This window comes from Puntigrus tetrazona, chromosome 5 (genome assembly GCF_018831695.1).
Source record: "Puntigrus tetrazona isolate hp1 chromosome 5, ASM1883169v1, whole genome shotgun sequence".
NCBI classification, from domain to species: domain Eukaryota; kingdom Metazoa; phylum Chordata; class Actinopteri; order Cypriniformes; family Cyprinidae; genus Puntigrus; species Puntigrus tetrazona.
In genome coordinates, this window is record NC_056703.1 from 12,540,118 (window position 1) to 12,564,191 (window position 24,074).

General features: G+C 38.2%; 1 protein-coding gene across 1 annotated transcript; it reads right to left on the reverse strand.

The window, feature by feature from the left end:
* Positions 1–166: 166 nt before the first annotated feature.
* On the reverse strand, positions 167–20,562 carry limk2 (LIM domain kinase 2). The gene is made up of 16 exons (XM_043238504.1): positions 20,340–20,562; positions 19,636–19,732; positions 13,871–14,006; positions 10,611–10,720; positions 9,365–9,556; positions 8,903–9,008; positions 7,615–7,829; positions 7,353–7,539; positions 6,397–6,483; positions 5,920–6,051; positions 5,313–5,369; positions 4,110–4,175; positions 3,347–3,524; positions 2,732–2,787; positions 2,349–2,506; positions 167–1,707 (listed from the first exon to the last, which is right to left on the reverse strand). Exons 1-16 carry the CDS (start codon positions 20,353–20,355, stop codon positions 1,545–1,547), a joined length of 1,956 nt encoding a protein of 651 aa, XP_043094439.1. The 5' UTR covers positions 20,356–20,562; the 3' UTR covers positions 167–1,544.
* Between the last annotated feature and the right edge of the window lie 3,512 nt (positions 20,563–24,074).

Sequence of the window (24,074 nt, forward strand, 5' to 3'; positions counted from 1 at the left end):
GAAAGAATACCAATGCAACATTAACTTGGTCAAAAGTCAGTTTAAAACAATGAATTACAGTTTTAAATAACAGCCGCTGTCAGAATCTACTTTTTGCACAACAGCGCCTCCCTGTGGCTGAATAAACACTTACAAAAAATATAAAAATCGTGAGAGGAAATGAAGATAGGAGCCAATACGTACTCATCTTTATTCATGAAACATTAGCGTAAGAAATCCTGTGGCGTACAAGTAGTGGTTATAATTTTTGTACATGTCAGTACCTTGGACAGATAAGACTAGAAACAAAATGCTTTTTTTTTTTTTTTTTTTTACAGCTTTTCACATTCTACAAACACACGAAGACTACAAATCCACATAATCCCAACATACGACATCAAATCTATACAAACATTAACAATATATCCAGTTAATTTAAACATTAGTGATCAAAGTAAGGATGACATTCATTTTCAAATCACTCGTTAAATTCTGCGTTGCAGACATTTTTGATCACAGCCCGTTTCGGCAGGAGCTAAAAAAAACTCCTGGAAACGGCCGGTCAAGATCCAGCATTATGATCTCACTTATCATTTCACTTGGAGAATACAACTCCAGAGCTGTTTAGATACAGAGAACAATTATTCTTTTCCTGTCATGGTATATGTACAAGGTAAGCCCACGACGGTGGAATAAACTACTCCAGTTTTCAAAAGAGCTGATGTACCAGGAATGGACTACAATGTAAGACGCCATTTGCAAGAAACCACACGTAGGAGATCAAATCTGAACTCAGAAACTTATTTAGCTTTTGCAAATGTTTTCTCTCTCTTGTCTTTAGATTGTAGAGTTACAGGGATCAGGACTCAAGCGCTAGTGCCACAAAAACAGCCCAGGGATTGAGTGCACTTAAACACAACGGCCTGCAGGGGGCAGCGTGGTTCAACAATGTTTGAAAAAAAACTTCCATTTCTAGAGTTGATCAGGTAGTTTCAATTTAGTGAATTAACAGAACCTTTGTGTATTTGTACAGTTTGAAATAAAGCGGTTAATCGCCCGAAAACTTTAAAAGCAATCCTAATGGCCTCAAATGTTGAAATATGACCCAGACATGTTCTTGAAAGGTTTAATGACGAACACTTTTATAATTGTTTTGATTTATCAATTTTAATGGATGCTACACTACGAAAACTGAAATCTGAAACTTCATTAGAGAGCTCTATAACTCAGCTAGTGGTAAGCACTCTTAAAAGGTTTGCGCTACACGGTTAAATCGTAACTAAACCATCCAAATTAGACAGAATGAGAAAATGCCAGAAGGAAGCTCTTGGTCACTGAAATGTACCTGTTCCTTTAACAGAACTCTGCCAAGAACCCTCTTCAGTACTAGAATGCCCTCAAAGTTCTGAGAGCGTCATGACAGACCTCTCCAAAGAACACCAGCATCAGCATGTTCCCAGTATGCAAACCCAAGGTAAATGATCTGATTCAGTTCTGTAAACTCTTAAAAAAAAAAAGAAAAAAAAGAAAATCCAGCCTGCATCTCAGCCTTCGCTGCTGCTGGATTACTCTATGTTGTTTTCCTGGTTTTCAGAGGCAATTTCACTGGGTCCATAAGTCCTTAAAAACCTCTGCTGAAGATCGTCCAGTTCAGCAGGCAGAGGAATATTCAACTCCTGATTCAGAGCTAGCGCCTCAAAACAGTCCTCCAACTTCTGAAAAGCAGGCCTGAAGAAGACAGGAAAAGGAAAGAGGTAAGAGCAGGAAGTATTTCCGTCCATTATGAGGTTATGTCTCAATTACTAGTCTTTTATGCTCCATTTAATTGATTAAAAAATGAAAAGCTTTTATGAAAAGCTATTATGAATACTGTTACAATTCAAAACAACTGTTCATTTAAAAATGTTATTTATTCAGGTGTTGGAAAAGGTGAATATTGAGCAGCCCTTAATGCATTCTGCAGTGTCACATGATCCTTCAGAAATGTCTTAATATCAGTTGAAAACAGTTATGCTTGCTTACTATTTTTTGCAGAAACCATGTTACTTTATTTTCAGGATTCCTTGCTAAATCGAAAGTTCAAAAGAACAGCATTTCCTTGAACAACACATGCACAAAATATTCTGTCACTTTTAAATCAATTTAAGCCACCTAGCTGAATAAAAGCATTCTTCATTAAACCTGAAAATCCCAGTCGAGGGTTTAAACTTCCAACTTTTTCGAGCACAGATCATTAATCATAACACCACACCACTCCAAGGAAATGATCATTTCACATCTGTTTTGCTGGAAGGACCTATTGTTTCTATTTTAAACTCGCATTTCTGCTCGTACTTCTGAAACATCTGAGACAAAACAGTTGCACTTACCGGTTGTCCGGGGTGAGATCACAGCAAGCCACAGCCAACGCGAAGAAAGCCGGAGGACAGTGCTCAGGAAGAAACTTCTCAATGAACTTTCTCACATTGAGCCCAAAATCCAGCGTTCTCGGGAGACACTCGGGATCTGCATAAACCTGACCGATAATCTACACCAAAAGAGGAGTTCGAATAGAATGAGGACGATTTAAAGTGAAATGAACGTGAAGTATCTTCTTGCATAACTGCAAATGAATTGTAGCAGTTTTGACACAAACCAGTCAAGCACTGCGTTTTGTTTCGGCGTTCAACATTCGTAAGCATAAATGACAGTTCCAGGAGCGCATGCTGTACTCATAAAGTCAGAGATGTTGACCACAACAAAAGACTCTTACCTCACAAAGCACAATGCCAAAGGAGAAAATATCCACCTTCTCATCGTAGCGTTTACCTGTTTACACACAGATGAAAGAGATCCATCAAGAAAAACAAGCCTACGGATCAACTCAAAAACACTGTTTATAGCAGACTGTGCCAATTACCTGGAGGAACATACAAAAAAACCCCTTGAGCACAATATTCTCAGAAATCAGTAAATGTGATTTAATTATATACAATTAAACTTAAATAAACTCAGAGGAAGCAAACCTTTGCACAGCATTCTAGTTAAGGCATTTGCATCCGCCGTTTGACATTTAAATGTTATTTCTGCGGTTACCAGATTGGGAAAAAAGCAAGCATTGTTTAAGTTATTAGCTTTTAACCAACGACATTTTATTACTGCATTGGTATTACTTTATCTTTGGAACCACATTTCAGGGTTAAAAGAGACACTACTAACCAAATTGTAAAACTAAGCGTTTATGCAGCCCAGTGTTAAACCTGAGCTCGAAAAAAAAAAAGTAGCTGTTGGACTCAAGTCTAGTGATTTTTTTTCCCTAAAATGCTCTTTAACAGACCACCCCTGTCAACATTCACACAATTCATTATGTGAGGCACTCAAGTCTCACCATTAAGCATTTCTGGGGCCATCCAGTATGGGTTCCCCACCACCGTGTAGCGTTTCTTGCGGTCAATCCGTCGAAACAGTCTTTTCTTATTGGTTGGTTTGTCGGGGGGTGGCTGCTTGACCTTATCCTCCATGATTAGACGAGATAGACCGAAATCTGCCACCACAACAGTGTTGTCCTGCAGGTGTCAGACAAGTAGGGATAAAAAGGACAAATGTGCAGAAACGTTGAGCATGAAAGTGCTAGTAGTAGATTATGAGTACAAAGGAGAACGAACAAACAAATAGAAAGAAATAGAAAAAGAAAGATCTTAAGATCAGAAGTCAATCCTAGCTTTAAACTATTTGCCCTTGTCTAAATGTTTAACTAAGCCCCAAAGGTATTTTCTTAAAAAAGGTTCTTTAAATAGCTTGTCATAAGTGATTCGCTCAGGATACTGAGGTCAGTCGGGGTCAGACAGCATTTCCTGTCTTATCTTCTTTGCACTAACTAAACAAGTGAGCAACCATTAACTAAACAATCCTTGAGTGTGAACAGATCTTCACCCTTCACTTAGGTTTCTCTCTCCTGCTCAAGTGTTCTTACATAACTTCGGGGGCTTGTCTGCTTTAGCCGTTTTGTTTGTGCCGACAAAAGTCCGTCAGCTATTCTCAGTTCTCAATTATGAAAACCTGTTTGTAGCCCCTGGGCTCCCCAAGCAAGGCCAAATAAGTGTAGACTTTGATCTGAGTTAATATGTGGAATGGGTGAAACGCCTCCCTACCAGTTTGACCAGGCAGTTGTGAGAGTTGAGATCTCGATGTATGATGCTCATTGAATGCAGATATGCCTGAAAGAATAAGAGAATAAATCAATCAGAAAAGTGCGAGAAAAGAGAGAACTGCATGAGAAATCTACAACCTCTTCATCAACAAGTTGCTTGTCTGCCTTCTAAACAGCTCAGACAGTTTTTAATAGAGATGTACATGCTGTTGGAGACTTAAGTAAAACTGTGTCCCAACCAGGTGTAATGTTTTTAGTAGGCAAGTAAAACAATTTATGACAGATGATTGATGACTTTAAAGTAAGCATAACCTATTCAAATATTCATCACTGGCTGCTATATATCCAGTAACGGCTGATGGCGATTAATATAAAAGACAGAACCTATATTGTGCATTTCAAATTAGAACACTTTTAATATGGAAAAGTCATGAACCCATTGTTTTTTTGTTTTGTTTTTTTACAGTGGGTGACAATGTCCAGTGAGGCAACAGAAACAGAAATAAAAATACATACAAGTAATCACCACAAGACTTCATATTGCTTGTCGATTTATGGTTAGGAGACCTCCCTCCCATTTCTGAAATGTTACTCCATGGAGACATTACAGATTTATGTTTTAACTAGGTTAATGAATTCGGCTACAAAGTGTTGATATTAGTATTTTTGGTTCTCTCATGACCCCAATGAAAAATTATGACCATTTTTTTTTCCCCCAAAATACTCCCTGTTTGCTATTGCCTGAAAAAGAGATAGTCCCATCCCAAACCCATGCCAGTGGTTGAGCCAATGTTTCTGCATCACTGGTTGAGACAATTAAACAACAACATGTTGAATGGCACCAAAGCCGATGTTTACACTTCATAGGCAAATCAACCTACTAAAGCCTTACTTTTGATCTCTGAATATTAAACTGGAATGGAATATTAACTGAAATATTACATTTTAATATCTAAAAACACTGCTTAACCTTTACAATGATCCTGTTATATCTCACCATTTCCTTCAACTTATTCATGATTTACCGGCATTTCAGTAACAGTGGCTGTATTCAGGGCAGGAGGAAACATTTCAATTTACCATTTCCTTCAAAGTGGATGTATATCTTGGTCAACTGTAATCCAAAAGTGCCTCGAATGTTGTACAACAATAGCTTATGTTGTTTTACAAAGCAGATAGCGTGTAGACCCAAAAGCCCACTCACCATTCCAGATGCGATGCTTTTTGCGAAGCTAACTCTCTGTTCCCATGGGAATGAGTCCTGTAGGGACAGAGAGAGAGAGAGAGAGATGAATTGCTGGCCTAGTTTATAACCACACTATAATACAGCCCAGTGTGACAGCACGCTATGCTGCCCGTGAATTAGAGAGGAAATCGTTACATAACAGCAGCCGCTCATTAGACAAATTATACACAAAGACACACTTTTATAAAAAACATTATAGCGCATTAGAAAGACACAATGACAGACTGAACAAGAGATGTATATCATCTGTTATCCTTATGTTTGGTTTGAAGCAAACCCAGTGGGTGATCTGGAAAAAATTTTCACTCGAATCCCTCACCTGGAAACACTTCATACCTCCTTTATCTCTCATCCACTGCAACCACACAACTGCATTTTCTTCCTCTCATTTTACAGACTGTTTATATTTTCCAGTTGCTATTCTTTGTCCCTCTCCCTTCTTCCTTACAAAGTTCATCTCAGGTGAACGGAGACAGTGACAAAGACTAAAACACTAACAGATGATATACGGGCCTTCCTAGAAGTAAGAGAAAAGGAAAAAAGGGATTTGAAAATCAGGACGCACCGTGTCTCTGATAAAATCCTTTAGAGTGCCTCCCTCAATGAACTCTGTTATCAGATTAAGCCGCTTGTCCTTGTACAAAACCCCAATGAACTTCAAAACGTGTGTGTGATCAAGACTTCTCATCACTTTTACCTGAGAGAGAGAGAGAGAGAGAGAGAGAGAGAGAGAGAGAGAGAGAGAGAGAGAGAGAGAGAGAGAGAGAGAGAGGGAAAATACTAATTGCTAAGATTCTTCAAATGAATCATAGTAAATACAGTCTGAAAATCTAAGAATCTTTTCATCTGAAGAAAATCACAAATGCAACAGCAACACGGCGCCACATGGATCTGCTTTATCTGTGGTTTAAATCAAACCCTCAGCAGACAACAAAGGGATGGAAGGAATAAAACTGGATATGGAAACGAAGGAAAAAAATTATGTTGTAATCAGATGAACGAATTGAGAGGTACATCTGGGGAAAGACATAGATCTTCATACCTCCTGTAGGAATGTTTTCTGCGTCTCTTCATCACAGCGGATCAGCTCCTTCATAACCATCACCTCACCTGTGGCTTTATGAGTCACCTACAAAATAAATAAATAAATAAGGGTCGAAACGTATTATTTCCAGTTCTTCAAATATATTGAAAGCAAATAGTTTTGATAAACTTAACTATGACACTACTGAACTTCCAAGTAAAAAAAATGCTTTATACTGTGTCCTAACTACACGCGACAAGATTCCAGTGATAAGCAGTTTGAGTGTCCACACCAGACATGGCGTGACAGAATCAAACATCGTAGCCAATCAGATGCGTGCGTGCGTGGGCGGGCTTTTTCTGGAAGCAATCTGCACACGCAACAAAATGGATATATTTATAGGCCTAATCCAATTCATAAATATTAAAGCTCTTTAACATTAATATACACACTAAGTGACTGATAATTCCGTTATGGAATACATTCGGTTAGCAGTGAGTTCGCAGATGGAAGGTAAACTGTCTATTGTTGCTTTCAGTATGGCTATAAAGGTCACGCAATATGAAATTTAAACCTTGAAGCACATAATCACCTGAGATTATCTACTGCCATATAGTATGAATGGCCAGCTGCGACGTTGCAGAAATAGAAACCATTTCTCAATTTTGAAATTTTGCATGTTGCGGCTAGTTAGGACAACAACTTTGATTAACATGGAAAAGATACCTTATATCACATGTCACGCCATCGCATAGCGTGTAGTTAGGACAGGATGTTAGCCAAGTTGTTTGATAACTGAATCATTAGTGAACCAAAATTCTTAACTCTGGAATCAGAATTCTTTACGATTCCATTTAGAAGGAAATACAGTCCTGTCTTCCAACTATGAACTAAGCTTCAATGCCGTAATACCAACTCTTCTAGACACGGCAATACACACAAACTGAGGAAAGGTTGTTAAACATTATGCACACCTTGATGGCCTGTCCAAAGAAGCCTTTTCCGAGGATTTCTCCATGAATGAGGTCACAGGGACGGAAAATACGGTGGGAGCAGCTTGAAGGAGAACGAAGAGATTCAGAGCGCCCAATATCTCGAGTTAGAATCGGAGGGTCCTTAGGAGATGAAGAGACTGGAGACTTGCAGATGCTGTTGCTACGTCTACAACACACAAGATACAATTATTAATTGCAATTGAAAAGGGATAAACAAAAGTATACAAGATGACATACGTACCTGAGAGACCTCCTTTTCAATGTCCCATTGTCTACGGAGTCACTTCGTTCGATCTCAGCATCCGCTGTGGAGGACATACGCATGCGGGAGGCCGCAGGGACACCCAGTTGATTGCGAGAAGAACCCAAACGGAGTCGGTCAAGACGCTGTCTGACTGGATCATATTCCATCAACAGCTGCAGAGTCTGACTGGTCCGATGGATCAGGTCCTCCACCTGGAATGACCAATCCAAATTCAGAAGGTCATACAAACTCTGTTTTTTTTGATAAGGGTCACAGCAACAATTAAAAGCTAGAGCACAGCGTTAAGTCATAAAAGTTCAGTATTGTGCATTAGTGCTGTTCACATAGATAACATTGATTTTCCTCCCAGTCAAAGCTGGTGCCACACAAAAGGTCCTTCTAAAGGTGCAAAAGATAAGCCCCCAAAACCAACAGTGAATTTAAGATTATGCAATACACAGGAACAGTGGAATATATTGTAAATTCTATGTTTTTTGGACGGCAAATCTGGACGTGCTGAAATGAAGACGTTCTGTATTAGTGATTATGTTCATTTCAGGACTGTTCCAGTAAGTTTCCATTTTTAGGATTACAGAACTTCAGGTTCCTCATTACACTGAGCACAGGGCTGCCAAACAAAGTTGTTATAAAAAAAAAAAAAAAAGACCTCCTTGTTCAGAATTAAATAAGGGCAAAAATTCATGACAACTGAAGTGAAGCGGTGGAATTCAGACATTAAGGAGAAATGGTGAGAAAATGAAAATCACATTTACAAATGCACGATAAGAATGCAAAGCATTAACATAGAAGTTGACAAGTCACTTTAGTACAAGAAGGTCTACATACACAGACCTCCCAACAAAGGTATGCATTACAAGTAAAAATTCATGCATGACTACTTACATTTTATTCTTAAGAAAACTAAATAATGCTTCTACAACATCAACAAACTTCCAGCGCTTTGACAAAACAGATGCATGTCAATTTAGAACGAAGCTCCAAGTGTCATATGGATTATGATTTAAAAAACACACAAAAGCCATATAACAAACAGCCTGTTTCTAGAAATAGTGTAAATTCAATGCACGACCAGGTTAAAGTAATTACCGTGGTATGAAAGGAGTGTCACTCTATGTGCTGGAACAAGCTATAGTACAAGTTTGTGTTCCAAATGCTTACGCATCACAAATAGTCACATTGCTTCAACAAGTTAACATTGGCACAATTTCACCTCACCTGCAAGCTAATAGCAAGCATGAAAATGGGGGGGAAAAAAGGAAAGTACCTCCTCTTCCATCAGAGTTGACACCGGGAGTCCATTGATCTCTAGGATTCGGTCCCCAACATGGATGGCGTTCCGAACCTCTGGACTAATATGCATCCCTCTGACCCTGTAAGGATACAATTTTGGTGGATTTCCATTATGACAAAAAAGGTTAAGAATGATAAGAGAAATTTCATAGCTTTATGTTATGGCATTACACCTAAATAATACAAAAAGAAAGTGGCAGTTTGTGCCACCGCAGTCCAACATAGGCAGTCATATCACCACAGTTATGCAACACATTCCATGTGTCTCTGGCATTGGGTGTGGTGGCATTGTGGTGAATCTTCGAGGTGATAAATAACTTGAGGGAGACTTATTATTCCAAAAGTTTCTCAGCATATTCAGCTTCATCGAACCAGGACTCAAACGAAGATCTCAAGCATTTAATGTATTACATGTTAATTCCACGCCTCTACTTACTCTTTGACCTGGACGCTGGCAGTGGCACTTGTGCAGTCTCTAATCACGGTGACAGAGAAACCTCGTTTACCATTGGTGGCAGCGGGCATGGACACAAGAGTCACTGTGTGAGGGAGCAGGTCCGATGGAGAGTCGACTAAACAACGCTTCTCCAACATTGGCGTCAGGACCACCTGCTTGTAGCATTTACCACTGCGTAAGAGAGAGAGAAGTTGAAGAGCCTCACATAAGTTTGAAAACTTCAGGACCTGATCTTTCAGGACAAGACCTGACAAGAGCGAGCTAACTCTAGACATGTTATGAAACCCTTGGATCTGTGCCTCAACCTGCCTGTGCTTTATTGAAAACAACAAATGAAGATAAACAACAGATGAAATAGCAAATTGAATCATATGAATGAAAGTTTAGAATATATTGAATTAAATATAGCGGTTTACCTGTATTTACTGTAATAAAAATTTAAGTTCCCAACATTTCAGCTTAACATTTAAAGGCTACTCATAGTTTACAATGCAAGAGTTTCCTCAGTAAAACTAATAGGCCTTACTCATTAAACAAGAATATAATAAATATATGTACAAATAATTTTTGGTAACACTATTTTATGGTTACACCCATTAGTTGCATATTAGCATGCATATTACTAGAATATTAGCCATGTATTAGATACATATAGACATAATATTATTCTACATGACCTTATTATATATACCTAATCCTACACTTAATAACTAAATGTAACAACTACCTTACTAACTATAAGCAGCAATTTAAGAATGTAAAAAAGTCAGAGATTATAGGTTACAAGTTTTTTGCATAAATTGGTACTTTAAAATAAATGTGTTAATTCATTAAACAATAAATTAAGTGAAAAAAAAAAATAAACAAGATGTGTATATGATTTACATGTCCTTGCAAAAAATGCATTAATTAATTAATTGTGTTGCACAAGATATTAATAGATTTTGTTCAGTTTAGTTCAATTCTGCAGTGGAACCTCATTGAACAACACAAATGGTACTAGAGATCATAGCTAAAAGTCTAAAACTGAAACTAGGACATATTTACATTTTTTAGTAAGTTGTCAGGACGCGCCTCATAAAACTGGGACATCTAGTCACCCTAACTAAAATGCGCAAAGTCAACACAGAGGAATCATCACTACAGTTTTGAGCTAATGCATGTAAAGTTTCCGGACCAGTACAGTCTGCAATAGTGTAGAAGCAAAAGGTGCAGAGTTACTCACCAGTAGAGTTTAGTTCGTTCCACTAAGGCATAGGTATCCCGATCCTCAATCACCACCCTGCAGCTTAAACACACGAAGCATTCGGGGTGGTATTTATAGTCTCCTGCCACCTGAAACACACCAATGCCCAGTGCACATCAGAAAACTGCCATAATGCCACACGATTTCATTCCTAAATCCACAATAGACGTCCCAAAAGATAATCCTCAGTGTCAGCCCTGACAGTGGTCCAGAAATAGTCTTTCTGGGATACTCGTGTGCGCTGCTGCGTGTATGCAGATTGTTCTCTGCCAAGCCCAGGCGTGGTGGATCATGCCTTCATTGTGCTTCATCTGCTTTATGTCGACGTACGGTCTTCACTCAGTCTGCGTTCTTTGACGATGACGCTGTCTTTTTCAGTAACACCTGCAAGTGTCTGGGACGGTCTGTTATCAGAAGTGACATAAGACTGCCAGCCCCTTCCCTATAGCCCTGATCCCATGACCTTAAACAACACATCATGTGTGTCAATCTCGCAATTCGCTTTGAGTTCCCTCCCATAAATCTTACAGGAAAATTTTGAGGTTTTATTGTTTGCCTCTTTTTCCTTTCTTCTCTGACGTTTCACCACGAAAAATGTATAAACCCAGAAGGGCTATCAAATAGGCAACCACACACACGTTAATCAGAATTTACTGGAAATACTTTAACCATAAATATCCATTCACTACTCATTAGCAAACAGCAGTTCCACAGAAATTCATTTCATAAATCAAACACTCACAAGACCCAAGACCCCTTTCTGATAGGCCTGAGGCTTTCATCCTCACTCCTTACAAATATATTACACACAGTTTGTCCACTCTCGCTTACTTGTATAAATTAAATAAAAAATAACTGCCAATCAACCAGGGTTAAGGAATAGAAATAAACTTTTGAATGGAAAATTATTTAACTAACAGCCCTCTGGCTCTTCCTTTCATTCTGGCTGAATGGAGAAAGTATGAGGTCATGCTGAGGTTTCATTTAATGTGAACCACAAAAGACAGATTAGCAGTTATGTTTACTGAGCTGTGAATCAATGGTCCCGGGTTTGACTAACCAAATTCTTGGGTAATTTCTCGGCTGGGGAAGCCACGCCTCCTCATGCAGACCAAACCATTCAACAATCAGAGTTCAGAACATGTAGACAGGCAATTAGAGGAGTTCATGCCTACTTGGTTTGGGGTCTTGGTCATTCTTGCATAAAATAATGCAAATTAATAGAGCTGAGCTGACAGGTTATGGGAATGATGTAATATTTCAGGCCTACGTTTACAGTGCACTAAGTCTACATTTACAGTACTTTGCTCAAGGGCACTTAGCTGAATATTTTGACTCTTGGTTCAACCTATGAGTAAGCATGATGTTTCAAATATTTTTTGAGCAAACACAACCTATAAGCGTCATAACCATCTGTGTATTGCAGCATAGTGTGAATGTGCATGTGAGAAAGGTTGTTTCCCAGCAGTAAAAGAGCCACCCCTCCCTTAGGACTCATGTAGTCGTATCACCACGGCTAGCTGAACACAGAACGGATTAAAAAAAAAAAAAAATGGTGTTAAAAAAACGGCAGCAGAAGCATAACCTTACAAATGTAACTCCAAGATGAAGAGAAATATTGTAGAAACTCAACTGAACTGATTGGCGAATAACTTTATTACAATCAAAGAAAAGAGTTTATTACCATGGATGGTTTTTGAACAAAAGCACAAACACATTCGAACAAGCCCTTCAGCTGTGAGGATGTGATTTCTCCGTGCCTGTCTTTCAGAGGTTTTGACACCCTGCTGCTTGCGCTTCTGAGCCCACAACTGGCAACGCACCCTGACCAGAAATACTTGGCATCCGCCAATCCGAGCCCAAACAGAAAAGCCCCATTATGAGTTTTGCTCTCTGGCATATTCTCTGTTTTCTCCCGCTTTCCTCTCTTAACCCATTTAAAAACTACCTGTTTTTCAGCAGTGATGAGTTTACATTAGAGATATATTTGTACGTCTCACACATCAATACGGCTTCCATTAGCGCCGTAATTACAAAGCTCCTCATTGAAGCCCATGCACAGGCATTCCAGAAGCATGATGAAACGGCACACAACACTGAGGCCATTCCAGCCTTCAGATCAGTCACCCTCCTCACAGGAATGAGATCATTTAGAAAAGTCAGCAATAACAGCTAGTCTCAAAAATCAAGACACAGATATGATTCAAGTGATATGATTTATAGACAGCTAAGTTTTACTTGACAGACAAGAAAACTAACATAACAGGTTACATATCCCAGAAGGAAAAGTAAGAAACAGAGACTATTTTGAATAATAAAACTGTCTATATTAGGGAGTCATGGGTCCCAATGTTTTTAAGCTCTCATAAAAGCTAGAAAAAAATCCATACAAATTATTAGAGATATTCATGACACAATTATGTTTTACGAGAAACAGATCCAAATTTAAACTTTTATTCACTCTCGAATCAGCATAAACAATAACTAAATCAAACATGGTGACGCAAACAAGAACCAACAATGTCAATGAAGATTTTTGTTGCTATATTTGTTTGTATGGACGTAAAGAGCTTGAAAGTATTAGGTTCTATTGATTTTCATATGGATGACATCTTTTGTGTTTTCAAAACAACATGAGGTAACTAGTGAAAGGATTTTCATGTTGGTGTGAATCATCCAATCAAGTCTGCAAAACAAATCAATCACATATCACTTCAGCATGAGCTCAGCTGAATCCGATGACAGTCTGGATAATCATACCTTAACACCTTTGATACTACACCGTGGCAGTGATGATGGAACAAATATAGCAGGGCTTTGGTCATTTGTGAGACAGCTGGAGGGAGATTTCATAATGCTGATGTAGGGACTTCACAAGAGATTTAAGCTTTGTGTCTTTCTTATGTTTTCCTCCCACAAACACCATTGTGAAACAAACACCACAAAATGTGATTCATTTGCTCACATCAGGAGTGGAAAAGAAAGTTAAAACCACACTTTACCTTATCAGTGACCTCTTCAGTACCATGAAAAACATCTGCACATATTGACTTTTGCCTAGCTTCATTAGACCTCTCGTTTTAGCCATGTAAATATTTACTGAATGAGACAATGGCATGTTATCTGAGCGGTTCTTGTGCAGGTTAACATTTGTCTTGTGAAATCATCTTAAGACCTTTCTACCGATAGTTTCTTTAATCTCTCAGTAGATTTTTTTTCATTCACATGGATTTCCTTACCATAGCAGGTCCAGTCATAAGCAGCGAACAGCCATGGCACAGCTCCCCAAACTTCTCGCAGTAGTGTTTGTGACAGTACAACTTCCCCTCTTTCTCAAAGTACCAGTTTGTCAGGAGATCAAAGCACACAGAACACCTGGAGGAACAAGAGTGGAAAAGTCTGTAAGTGAAACATTCTGTTTGTAGACATTCCGTTCAGCAACTTATCTGAAACCAGCTCTCCATGAAAGAGGAGGAACCTGAGTGACTGAGATGTTTAGCAAGTGAGGATTATGGCTTTGTTGGGCCATAAACAGTCCCAAAGCATGTGACGGCTTTAGGTATTTGAGATGTTCACCGTATAACCAAACAATCATTTACTCTCCTGTCATCTGTGGAAAAACAAAGTATGAAATGTTGAAGAAAATCTTCCACTATTCTGTTCCCGTTAGAGCAAAAACAACAACAGCAAATGGTTTCTCGAGGTTTAGAAAACAGTGCACAGATCATACATTGTACATTCCTCATTAGGTCTAATAAGTTATTAAATGTTTGCAACAGTGGCTGAAGTGTTTCAGTCACGCATCTGAAAATAATGCAAAGTACACTAAGAACAACCTACTTTAAGATTTATCTTTGTGAAACCTCAGGGTAATGTTATACAGCGCCGGTCAACGATGCCAAAGATGACACATACAGTACATGCAAAAATATCCATTCACTTGTGACCGAGATGAAGTCCAACTGGGCAACACACAAATACTATAGTTCAGGAATTTGGGACACGAGCCAAAACTAGTCATGAAACTCTCTCATACATACTCTCTCTTGTCAGCCTCCCTACCTACAATTGGAACCTGATGCTGGGATACAAGCTATGCCACTTTAAACTATTATCCATTTCCCATGAGGAAAAAAAATGAGCCTAATTAAAGACTTCGAACTGTAAAGCACTTGCACCTTGAGGCTTTTTTGAAACAATAAAGGGTCGTTTGTCCAGGGGAGACACGGAAGGATGCATGAAAAGCGAAAAGTTCCTCTTAACATGCCACAGCTTGTTTTGCCAGACTAGTTAAGGGTGAAGAGGGGGGCAACTGGGACCTACATCAAATGTGAAACACCTAATGGGTGCACAAGTTTAGCAGAAAAAGTACAGCCTTAGAGGCAATGATGAATGCCTAAAGTATTTTCTATAAATATACACCCGACATGTTCATAGTCGCAGTATGTGTGCTTTTGCACTAACGATCCTAAAACAACTCTGCATTAATATAATGACATAAATAACCACATATAATATCCTTTCTAACTAGTTGCACTGTTTATAAATCATTTGCTAATATATACTGTATCATTACACCTGTGTACTCTGTTGTTATTATTTAAGATATATTTCTAGGAAGCATGCTGTTCCTGGATTGTTATTCACGACAGTATATGCTTAGGTCTATTCTGAGCAGCCACTCGTACAAGCCAGAAAACCTCCAAGCTAAGAAAAGAACAACAATTTTCTAAGGAGCAAACCTGGTCAAAATTTCTACTGTGAGTGAAGCAACGATTTTGCACAGAATTTAAGATCGTAAGTGCACCAAAAGTAACAATTAAATGGAACACTTGGAGGTAAGAAAGGAAAACCTTTTCTTTCTTTCTTTTATTTTGCTGCAGGGTGAAAACAGCGAGATTAAACTCTCAGACAATTGTAAAATCAGTCATGTTAGCTTTTGTTTTTTTGAGACTCAAGTCAGGAAAGGAGGTAGACAGTCACTAACTCTGAACCAAAGCAAGTCCAAGCATCCAAGCAGGAAATCGTCTTCAGGCCATATTCCAGAAGTACAATGATCTCTATTTCCACAATGAGGAAAACACGAATACTCTCCAATGCTGAAGGGATTAACAATTAATCTTTTTAAAGACCCTATTAAAATTGATTTGGCACACAGCATGAATGGCTCGGTGTGCGGTATGAACAGAAATTTCTAAGGGTTTACCGACTTAAATAAATAAGCAAGTTGTAGTAGTTTTTAATTCCACAATTTTAAAACTCTGCCGTTCACATTTAGAGCAGAGCTTTTAGCAAACCGAAGGCCAACCATCACTTGAAACCAACTCACTAACAAACCCAACAAGACAAATTGCCAAAGGGAAGCATCTGGCATGCAATGTTCTGCTAAAGGCCACGCTCTCTGGTACACCATGTACCAGAAAAAGGGAAATAGAGGGAAAGAAATGGGGAAAACTGAAAACAATCCACTCAATGGAATGAACGTGGGGAGGATGTGGAAAAGCAACATAGTGCTGAGACGTTCTGATAATGATCACATTAGTGTGAGAAGGCCACCAAACCCTCAAGCCTATAGACAGAATGGCTAGATTTTGGCCATGTGCCCAGCTGTTGCCTTTGTTTGGAGGAATGTTGACAAGCTCTGTTTCTGGAGAGCGACACAATAACCCAGTCACCCACGTAGAATGGGCGAAACCTCGTCATCCAATCTAGGGACACTATTCATGTTCCCGTGGGGCACAACCTGCTCCCGAGTTGGGCAACCCGTGTTCCGACAGTGACATCATAGCAGATGAAAAGGTTTGTGAATCATTCTCTGGCTAACATCTGTGAGGACATTTCAAAGGCTGAGCAGGTGTGCACACATGACATAAACTTTCACCTGTGCACCAGATGCGACTGGTACATTTTGGTAATCACTAATTTCAAAACAAGTCTGACATGTTCTGAATGGAGAATCCCTCTACAAGTTACACTTTTGTATGTTTGTGTGAAGTATGTTGTCTTAATCATGGTTAATTGCATCCAAAATACGTTTGTGTACATATTATGTGTAGTACTTTGTATTTGTACATATTACTTTGTACATATTATGTGCGAGTATGTTGTATAGCCTAATCCGGACTTAAACTAAGCCCTGTCTCTGAAACTGGACCCTAAACATTCAAATGGAAGTATGTGTGTGTGTGTGTGTGTACACAATACTAATTAAACAACTGATACCTATGGAAGCCCTTTTCTGCCACTGAATAAATAAAAAAGGGTAATTATGGCTTTTTTTCTTGGAATTACACATTTAAAATAAGTACAGAAAGAAATTTAAATTCTGAGAAATTTTGGAAGAATTAAAAAAAAAAACCTCGCAATTCTGTGAGAATATTCCTTTTATCCCCATCAGAATTGGGTGTTATAACTGCAAATTGCTAATTTATATCATAGGATTACTGAAGGAAAAAAACCCTGTAATTTTGTATTATGCAATTGCGAGAATTATTTATTTATTTATTTTTAAATCAGTGGCAAAAATAAGCCTCCTTGATTACCAATTTTAAAAAATAAATATTGTCCAATAACCAATATGCTGTGAATCCCTTCATTATTTTCAACAGTTGCTGTTGAGAATGAAGCCTCGAAAAAACACAACAGATGATAACAACTGCTGTCTATTGGGACACTGAAATAATTATTACAAAGACTTCGAGTTCTGCCATTGTAAATAACTCTCACGCTGAACCTCTGTAACGCCTATGACCAGGTATCTCAAGAACTCTGTCTTTCAATTCTGTTCGGAGGAGTCAACACCTATTCTCTTTCCTTTTCCAGCTTACACCCAGAGGAAAAACAACAGGTTTCAGGTGAAATAAAAGAAATGATTTAAACCTTGACATGCACTCCAAGACAAACAGAACAGATAGAGAACAAATACTCACTTCACTTCCTTCATTCCATTAGCATTCATTTTAACAAAGAGACATTCTGGTGCTCACGACTGGTATTGAGATCTCCTAAACCCTGTGCGTGGCCCATCATATCACAGAACTAAATGATAAAGATCAAAAAGAGATAAAAGCGAGCGTGCATGTAGCGTCATGCTTGGACGAGCTCAATCGATACTACAATAAATACATTTTAAAATCTGAAGGTATTTTCATATGAAGACAATTAAATTAAGGAAGCTGATAAATAACAACAACAAAAGTGGTATCCTAAAAATGACATTTTAAACTTTGTCTATAAAACTAATTTCCATTTTAATAAATGCAAGTTGAAAATCCTGATCCAAGATACATTAAGAAGACATTCTAGCACTTTCTATAGTTATAGTTAGAACAGTCATTACAGCATACAGCTGTCCTTCCAATCACAAAAGCAGCATTAGCTGGACCTTTGACAAAAACAGCTCTACAGAAAAAGGGGGAAAAAAATATAGTTTTGTATTTGTCTGGAGGAGCTATGAGCCGATGTCTGGGAATGTGACAGCTAACCAGAGAGGAGATTGTACCTTTACTGCAACACTTATAGGAAAACAGGGAATGTCTGCCATAACAAAAGAGGGAATCCTCAGAGGAACAAAGAGAAAATCGGTTAAACTAATAATAAAAGGTAGAAAGAAATTAATTGCTAATTGTATTGCTCATGAGTAATCCAGCACCAGGCTATAACCTTGTGATGGTTTCAAACCCTAGACAACAAGCTTATATACAATTTAATTGGTAAGCTCAAACTTACAGATCATATACAACCAAACAATATATATAAAAATCAACAGAGGTGAAAAAAGCTGCGCAAAAAACGCTGCACACATGTTCCAGATTGCATAAAATGTTGTGGGCTTCTGCTCTCATTAAGGAACACAGCATGAGGACCAAAAACATGACTGATTTGAGCAGAATGACCAAACTGTTCCACAAACTTGGGCTATGGACTTTTGGGTTTTCGTCCATGAACGTCCTAAAAAAATAATAACTGCACATCAGTTCCTAGAAGTTCAAAGGTCTGACAGGGTAAAAGTCAATCCTCCAAAAGCTTCTACTTCAATTCGCTGAAACGCTTAATAAGAAACAGCGTTTAAAAGCTAAGAACAGTCTTTATACAAAAGCTTTCTGGGGTCAGTTATGTTCTCTGATGTCCTTTATTGGACAATGGTCACCAGGGGGAAAAACAAGAAGAATGATTTGTTGCTGCATTTAGAAATATTGACAATAATGACTCAGGCAGGCAGGCAGTTTTTTTAACTAGGGATGCAAATTTTGATGATACATTAATCCAGCCGAGAATTGCCAACATAGACTAATTTTGAAATAATCAGCTTTTTTTTTTTTAAAAAAAGGACCTTTACACAGGCACATGTCATATTTAATTGTTAACCACTGATAAGCAGCCCTAAGACAGCAGGAAAAAAGGCCAATTCATCATTCACAGTATGTTACTCTTACACAAGCAAACTTTTCTCTCATGTATTTACATAAACAAAAAACCCAAGCCCCTAGATAAAGGGTTCTAGGAGTTCCAAGCATCCCATAATACCTACATGTTGGTGTGAGAGAGAAAAACGCTGTCATTTGAATGCAACAGCCTGCATTTGTTTTCTCTCAAAAAGAAAGAAAAAGCATTCCTCTTTGTCTGGGTTGCTTGTCAACTTCGCCAGCCTTATTTCCTCTGTAATTCTGTATAGTTGTGTACGGAATTTGATAAACAGAACAGTTCTCTGGCTAAGCATCTAAAGTTTAAAGCTTAGCTGGTTCATGCTGATCTACAGCTTGGTGCTCAGGTATACATCCATCCTCGAAATCCCTCTAAGCAAACAACGGACGAGGCTGGGAAGACCGGTTAAGATCAGCGTGAACCATCTTAGACAGGTTCAATGTGCATTTTTCGGCAGGGCGAATATTTAAAAAAAAACGTGGGCAAATCCAAGAAAAGCAATCGAAACACGTTTTTGTTTACTTCGACGCATTCCCGGCAAGTCTGGCTCAGCTTAAAGAGAAATCAAGGTAAGACCCACTGAAAGCATGAGTTGTGCCAGGCGTCTTGAAGAACCTTCACGTGAAAGGCGTCCTGAATCCTCCCGCCACAGCCCGTGCACGCGCGCTCCGTCACATCTGTCAATCAAAAAAAATCAGAGGAACGTTCAGAACTGGCCACTCGCACACAGATCGTGTTTGTTTACATGAGAAAAGCTCGGCCGTTTAACTTTCAATTCGACGTGAAACGTTTTGTTTTTAAACTTGCGAGGACGAGCTGAAGTTTCACATTATGTAATCTCGCGCCTCCGCATGTACACAGTTCGCGAACATTTAAACCTCGTCTAAACGCAATGGATTTGATGAACTAACTTTGCTTCAAAAGTAAATCTCCAGAACTTTCTGTAATGAAAAACACGTTGCAGCTGCTGTGCATTTTGGCTGTTTATTTACTTGTTGTGGATCTTATATAAAACACTTTCAGCGATTATTAACGAAAACATTCGGATATTTCGAAATCTGTTTAACTTCAGATATAACGTTACAACGTTGTTGTTTATCGGTAAACGTCAAAAAAACTAGCGATCGGGCGATTCTGTTCGTTTCTCTTGCATCTGATCTGAGTAACTACGTTAACTTGTTTCAGTGAACCGTGACAGACTTTACATAAAGACCTCGTTAGTTTTAAAGGAGCTCAAGTAAACATTTACCGGACCAGTAAAAAAATCGCTCGCGCAAACCTCACCTTCTCGTTCGTCCATGTCCTCCCCGATCTGATTGAATTATATTTGTTCCAAGCTCACATGCTGGTCCAGAGAAGTCTGAAGTTCACGCAGGGCACATCAACGATGCTCCTTTTCTGATCCATGTGTAAGACCCACGGAGTAAATCCAGCTTAAAATTGAGGGGGGGACAGCGTTTCATCCAGTTTCTTAGCAAGTTCAAAGTTTCTCTGTCTCCAGTCCGACCAGATGACGTCATAACACAGAAATGTACGGCGACCGGAAGGGATCAAAAACAGCATCACCTGAAAACAGGAGCGTTTGCGGCAAACTGCGCGACAAATCCGGACCGCGTCCAGCGATACCGCAGCGACATCTGTCGCTGATGAAGCGAAGCGTATTCTGTGATTTTCTTTGTTTGAATTCTCAATCTGTTTTTTTTAGTAGTCTACATTATTCAGTGTTGATTGACGAAACCCCTAAACACTCTATAAAAAGTGTTACTGCGTCGACAATTGAAAGTAAATATAATGTAAAATATACACCGTGGCAAAAAATATTATCTGGACACCCCCTTCTAATTATCTATTTCATTAATATATGGTACAAATTATGATTATGATCAGTTTTTCACTTTATGGCGCCATTTTAAGAAGGGTCCTTCAGTTTAGATCTGTACAGGTTTGTTACAATAACTGATACAGTGCAAATGGATTTTATAATCAAAATTATTTTGTCACTTTTATGATTCTTTAATACTGATGCAGCTAGTATGACATATTTAAAAGATAGTGGATGTGTTACATGTATGATTGTTTTTTTTTTGTTAAAGCTTTTCAGTTTGATTTCATTGTATCATTAGTTCGTAAACTCATTTTTATGACTTATGACTGTATACTCCCCAATTGTTAACTGACTATGCCCAGTTGAAAGTCCCTAAAGGTAGACCTATAGTCCACCCAAAACATTCAAATAAAAATCCCTCACCCTTGTGTCTTTTCAAACCTGTGTGACCTTCTTCTGTGGAAGACAAAATAAAATATTTTTAGTCTGTAACAACACCACTTCTGTTTCTATTGATTTTCACTGTAAAGACAAAAAAGTTAATGGTCAAAGTTAAAGTAAAAGCCAAAGTTGCTTGCTCATCAACATTAGCATTAAGATTTATTTTCACAGGATTTACTGTAATACCCAAACCTGCTAGTTAGAAAGGGGTGTTTTACATTTGCTATATTGTGTTTTAAAATTCCTAAATCACCAGGTTATTTTTTTTTTCTCAGGTTGAAACAATCAGGGAAACTTTTTCAATATCTTAGTCCAAAAGAAAACTAGTTTTGAGGTTGGATTTTGAGCCACTTAAATACATACTGTGCTCCATAAATACACAACAGAACATAAAAGGGTTTGGCCAGACTGAGAATTGTCCAATTATGCTTTTTCATTGTTGAGTATTCATATTTACATTTGTTTATCCTTTATCACTTTGTAGCAATCCTGACAGAATCAAAAAAAATGACATAAATGTAAAATCTAATAATATTATGTGCAATATCTGAAACAAATCTCATATAACTCTTTTAAGATTAAGAGAGCTCATGTATTGATCCAGAACTGGATAGCGTCACTTTTTCTCTTCTCTTATTACCCTTAAAATGGATTTAACTATTTTGAATAGTGACAGAAACCTTATATAAAAGGGCACTTCTAATGTTTATTGCCATCTTATGTTATACCACCTCAATTGCAATTTGCTTTGGAGAAACATGCCAAATGAATAACTGTAAATGGATGGTGGTGGAATTATGATGAACATATTTCAGTTTTCTCAAGCCATTGGGTGGGTCGTACTCCTGACAATGTCCTCTACTGTACCTGTCTACATTGCTAAAGTATGAATCTTTGCAACATTTCACTCAACTCATGGAGTACACTGAACCCCTCCCAGCGTATTTGACTAAATGTAAAAACAGCTAATTTAAACAATGTGTCTGAAAGGTCAAAAGGCTTTCCTGGTTTGCCACAATTTGCTCTCAAATTGAATGTCAGAATGAGATTGCTGAAATATGATGACGGTGATGACCTTTTTTTTATAGATCAAAGAGTGTGGAAACAGGTCAGAGGATGCTTTCCCAGAGGGTCAGGACGGGACCGTTTGCTTTTGTTTAAGACCATCACAAAGGAACTGACTAATGTATTGTTCATGTCACAAGACAAACTCCCAAATCCTTCAGATATAATGTTGAGTCCTGTTACACACGTGTGTTTTCACATGTATACACCACCTATGACTGTATGTGTAGACAGAGCGGGGCTGCATAGCAGAAGCACACCAGAAACACATGGTTCAAGAAGTGATTCAGAACTGACTCTATTCTTTGCCATGATCTCAGCGCTTAACGGCCTCAACAAATATTCATGTCAAAACATGGTCATACGAATTTGAAGCTTGGAAACATAACAATCATTAAATCAAAAAAAAGTTGGAACCAAAGAAAAGTTCTACAGGTTTAAGTTTATGAAAATCTTTTATGATCAATATTTTACATAAACCTGAAAAAACTGCACCACCTATATATAATAATTAAAATTTTAAACCTTGCCAACAGAATGAAAGCCTGTAAAAAAAAAATGCATAATTTTACAGTTAAATGGCACAGTGACTAAAAATAGCAGTTTTTAATAGGGACATTTTTGTCTGAAAGCTCTGAGAAGAGCTATTTTCTGTACCTATGCAAAACATATTTATTAAAGAAGGCTGCTGTATTGCGTTTATGCTTTTGTTGTGCCTAAACACTGCTGTGAATAGCCTGAATCCATCTATTTAAAAGGCCTATATTCAAAACCGAGATTAAAAAGGAATTAAGTACTGTTAAAAACAGCTTTAGTTTAAGCTTTATTTTAGAAGCAGCGTTAAAATCGCTTGTAAGCGCTGACTTAATTATACACTACTACATTTTACTGTCTTACTCTTTTTATTTATGAACTAGAAATGTTGATGTTACGCCTCAGAAAAATGCAGTGTTTTGTTGAGTGTTTAAAGGCAGCAGCACTGTTTGCAGTGGATAGGGGGCGCCATTCCGCCAAAATCATTATATGAAAATATTTTTATGTATTTTTTGTTTCGCATTAAAATGTATTTTATTTTAAAGTGAGTATATTTTCGTCGTTTCTGTCACAGATTACCAAACAGTACAACAGAAACAGTACTCTTTTTTTAGCGAGCTTCTTTTTTTTTCACCCCTGATGAGACTGCATCCCTTTAAGCCAAAAACAATGTGTGGAGACTGCCCTGTAACGTTATACTACTACTTTCCTAAATTACACTGGTATCTGTCACAGCCAGCAGTCTTTGTGGTTGGGTTTTGTTTGAACGGACAAGATGAGGAAAAACCGAGCGCGAGAAAACGCCCCCTTAGGGTAAAACGCCCTGATACAGTTATATTGTTTAATTTTGTCTGTATTTAATGAAGCAACTTGCTTTTTAAGCCCCTTGTTACACATGTATTTTTTGTTTAATAACCTAACTCTGAACATTTTTCATACTTGGTTTATAATTTATGTATCGTCACTGTGATAACTATTCAGGATAGGTATTTTTCACAGAACAAAACCGCGGGACTTCTTTAATAAAAGAGTGAATGGACAGATGCAGTTGTGGGTGGGTACTTTCTTTTAAATCCCGCCTTTCCCTGTACCATTTGCCTAAAGGCACTGACCCCTGTTCCTCTCATTTCTGCAAACTCATGATGACTCGGCTA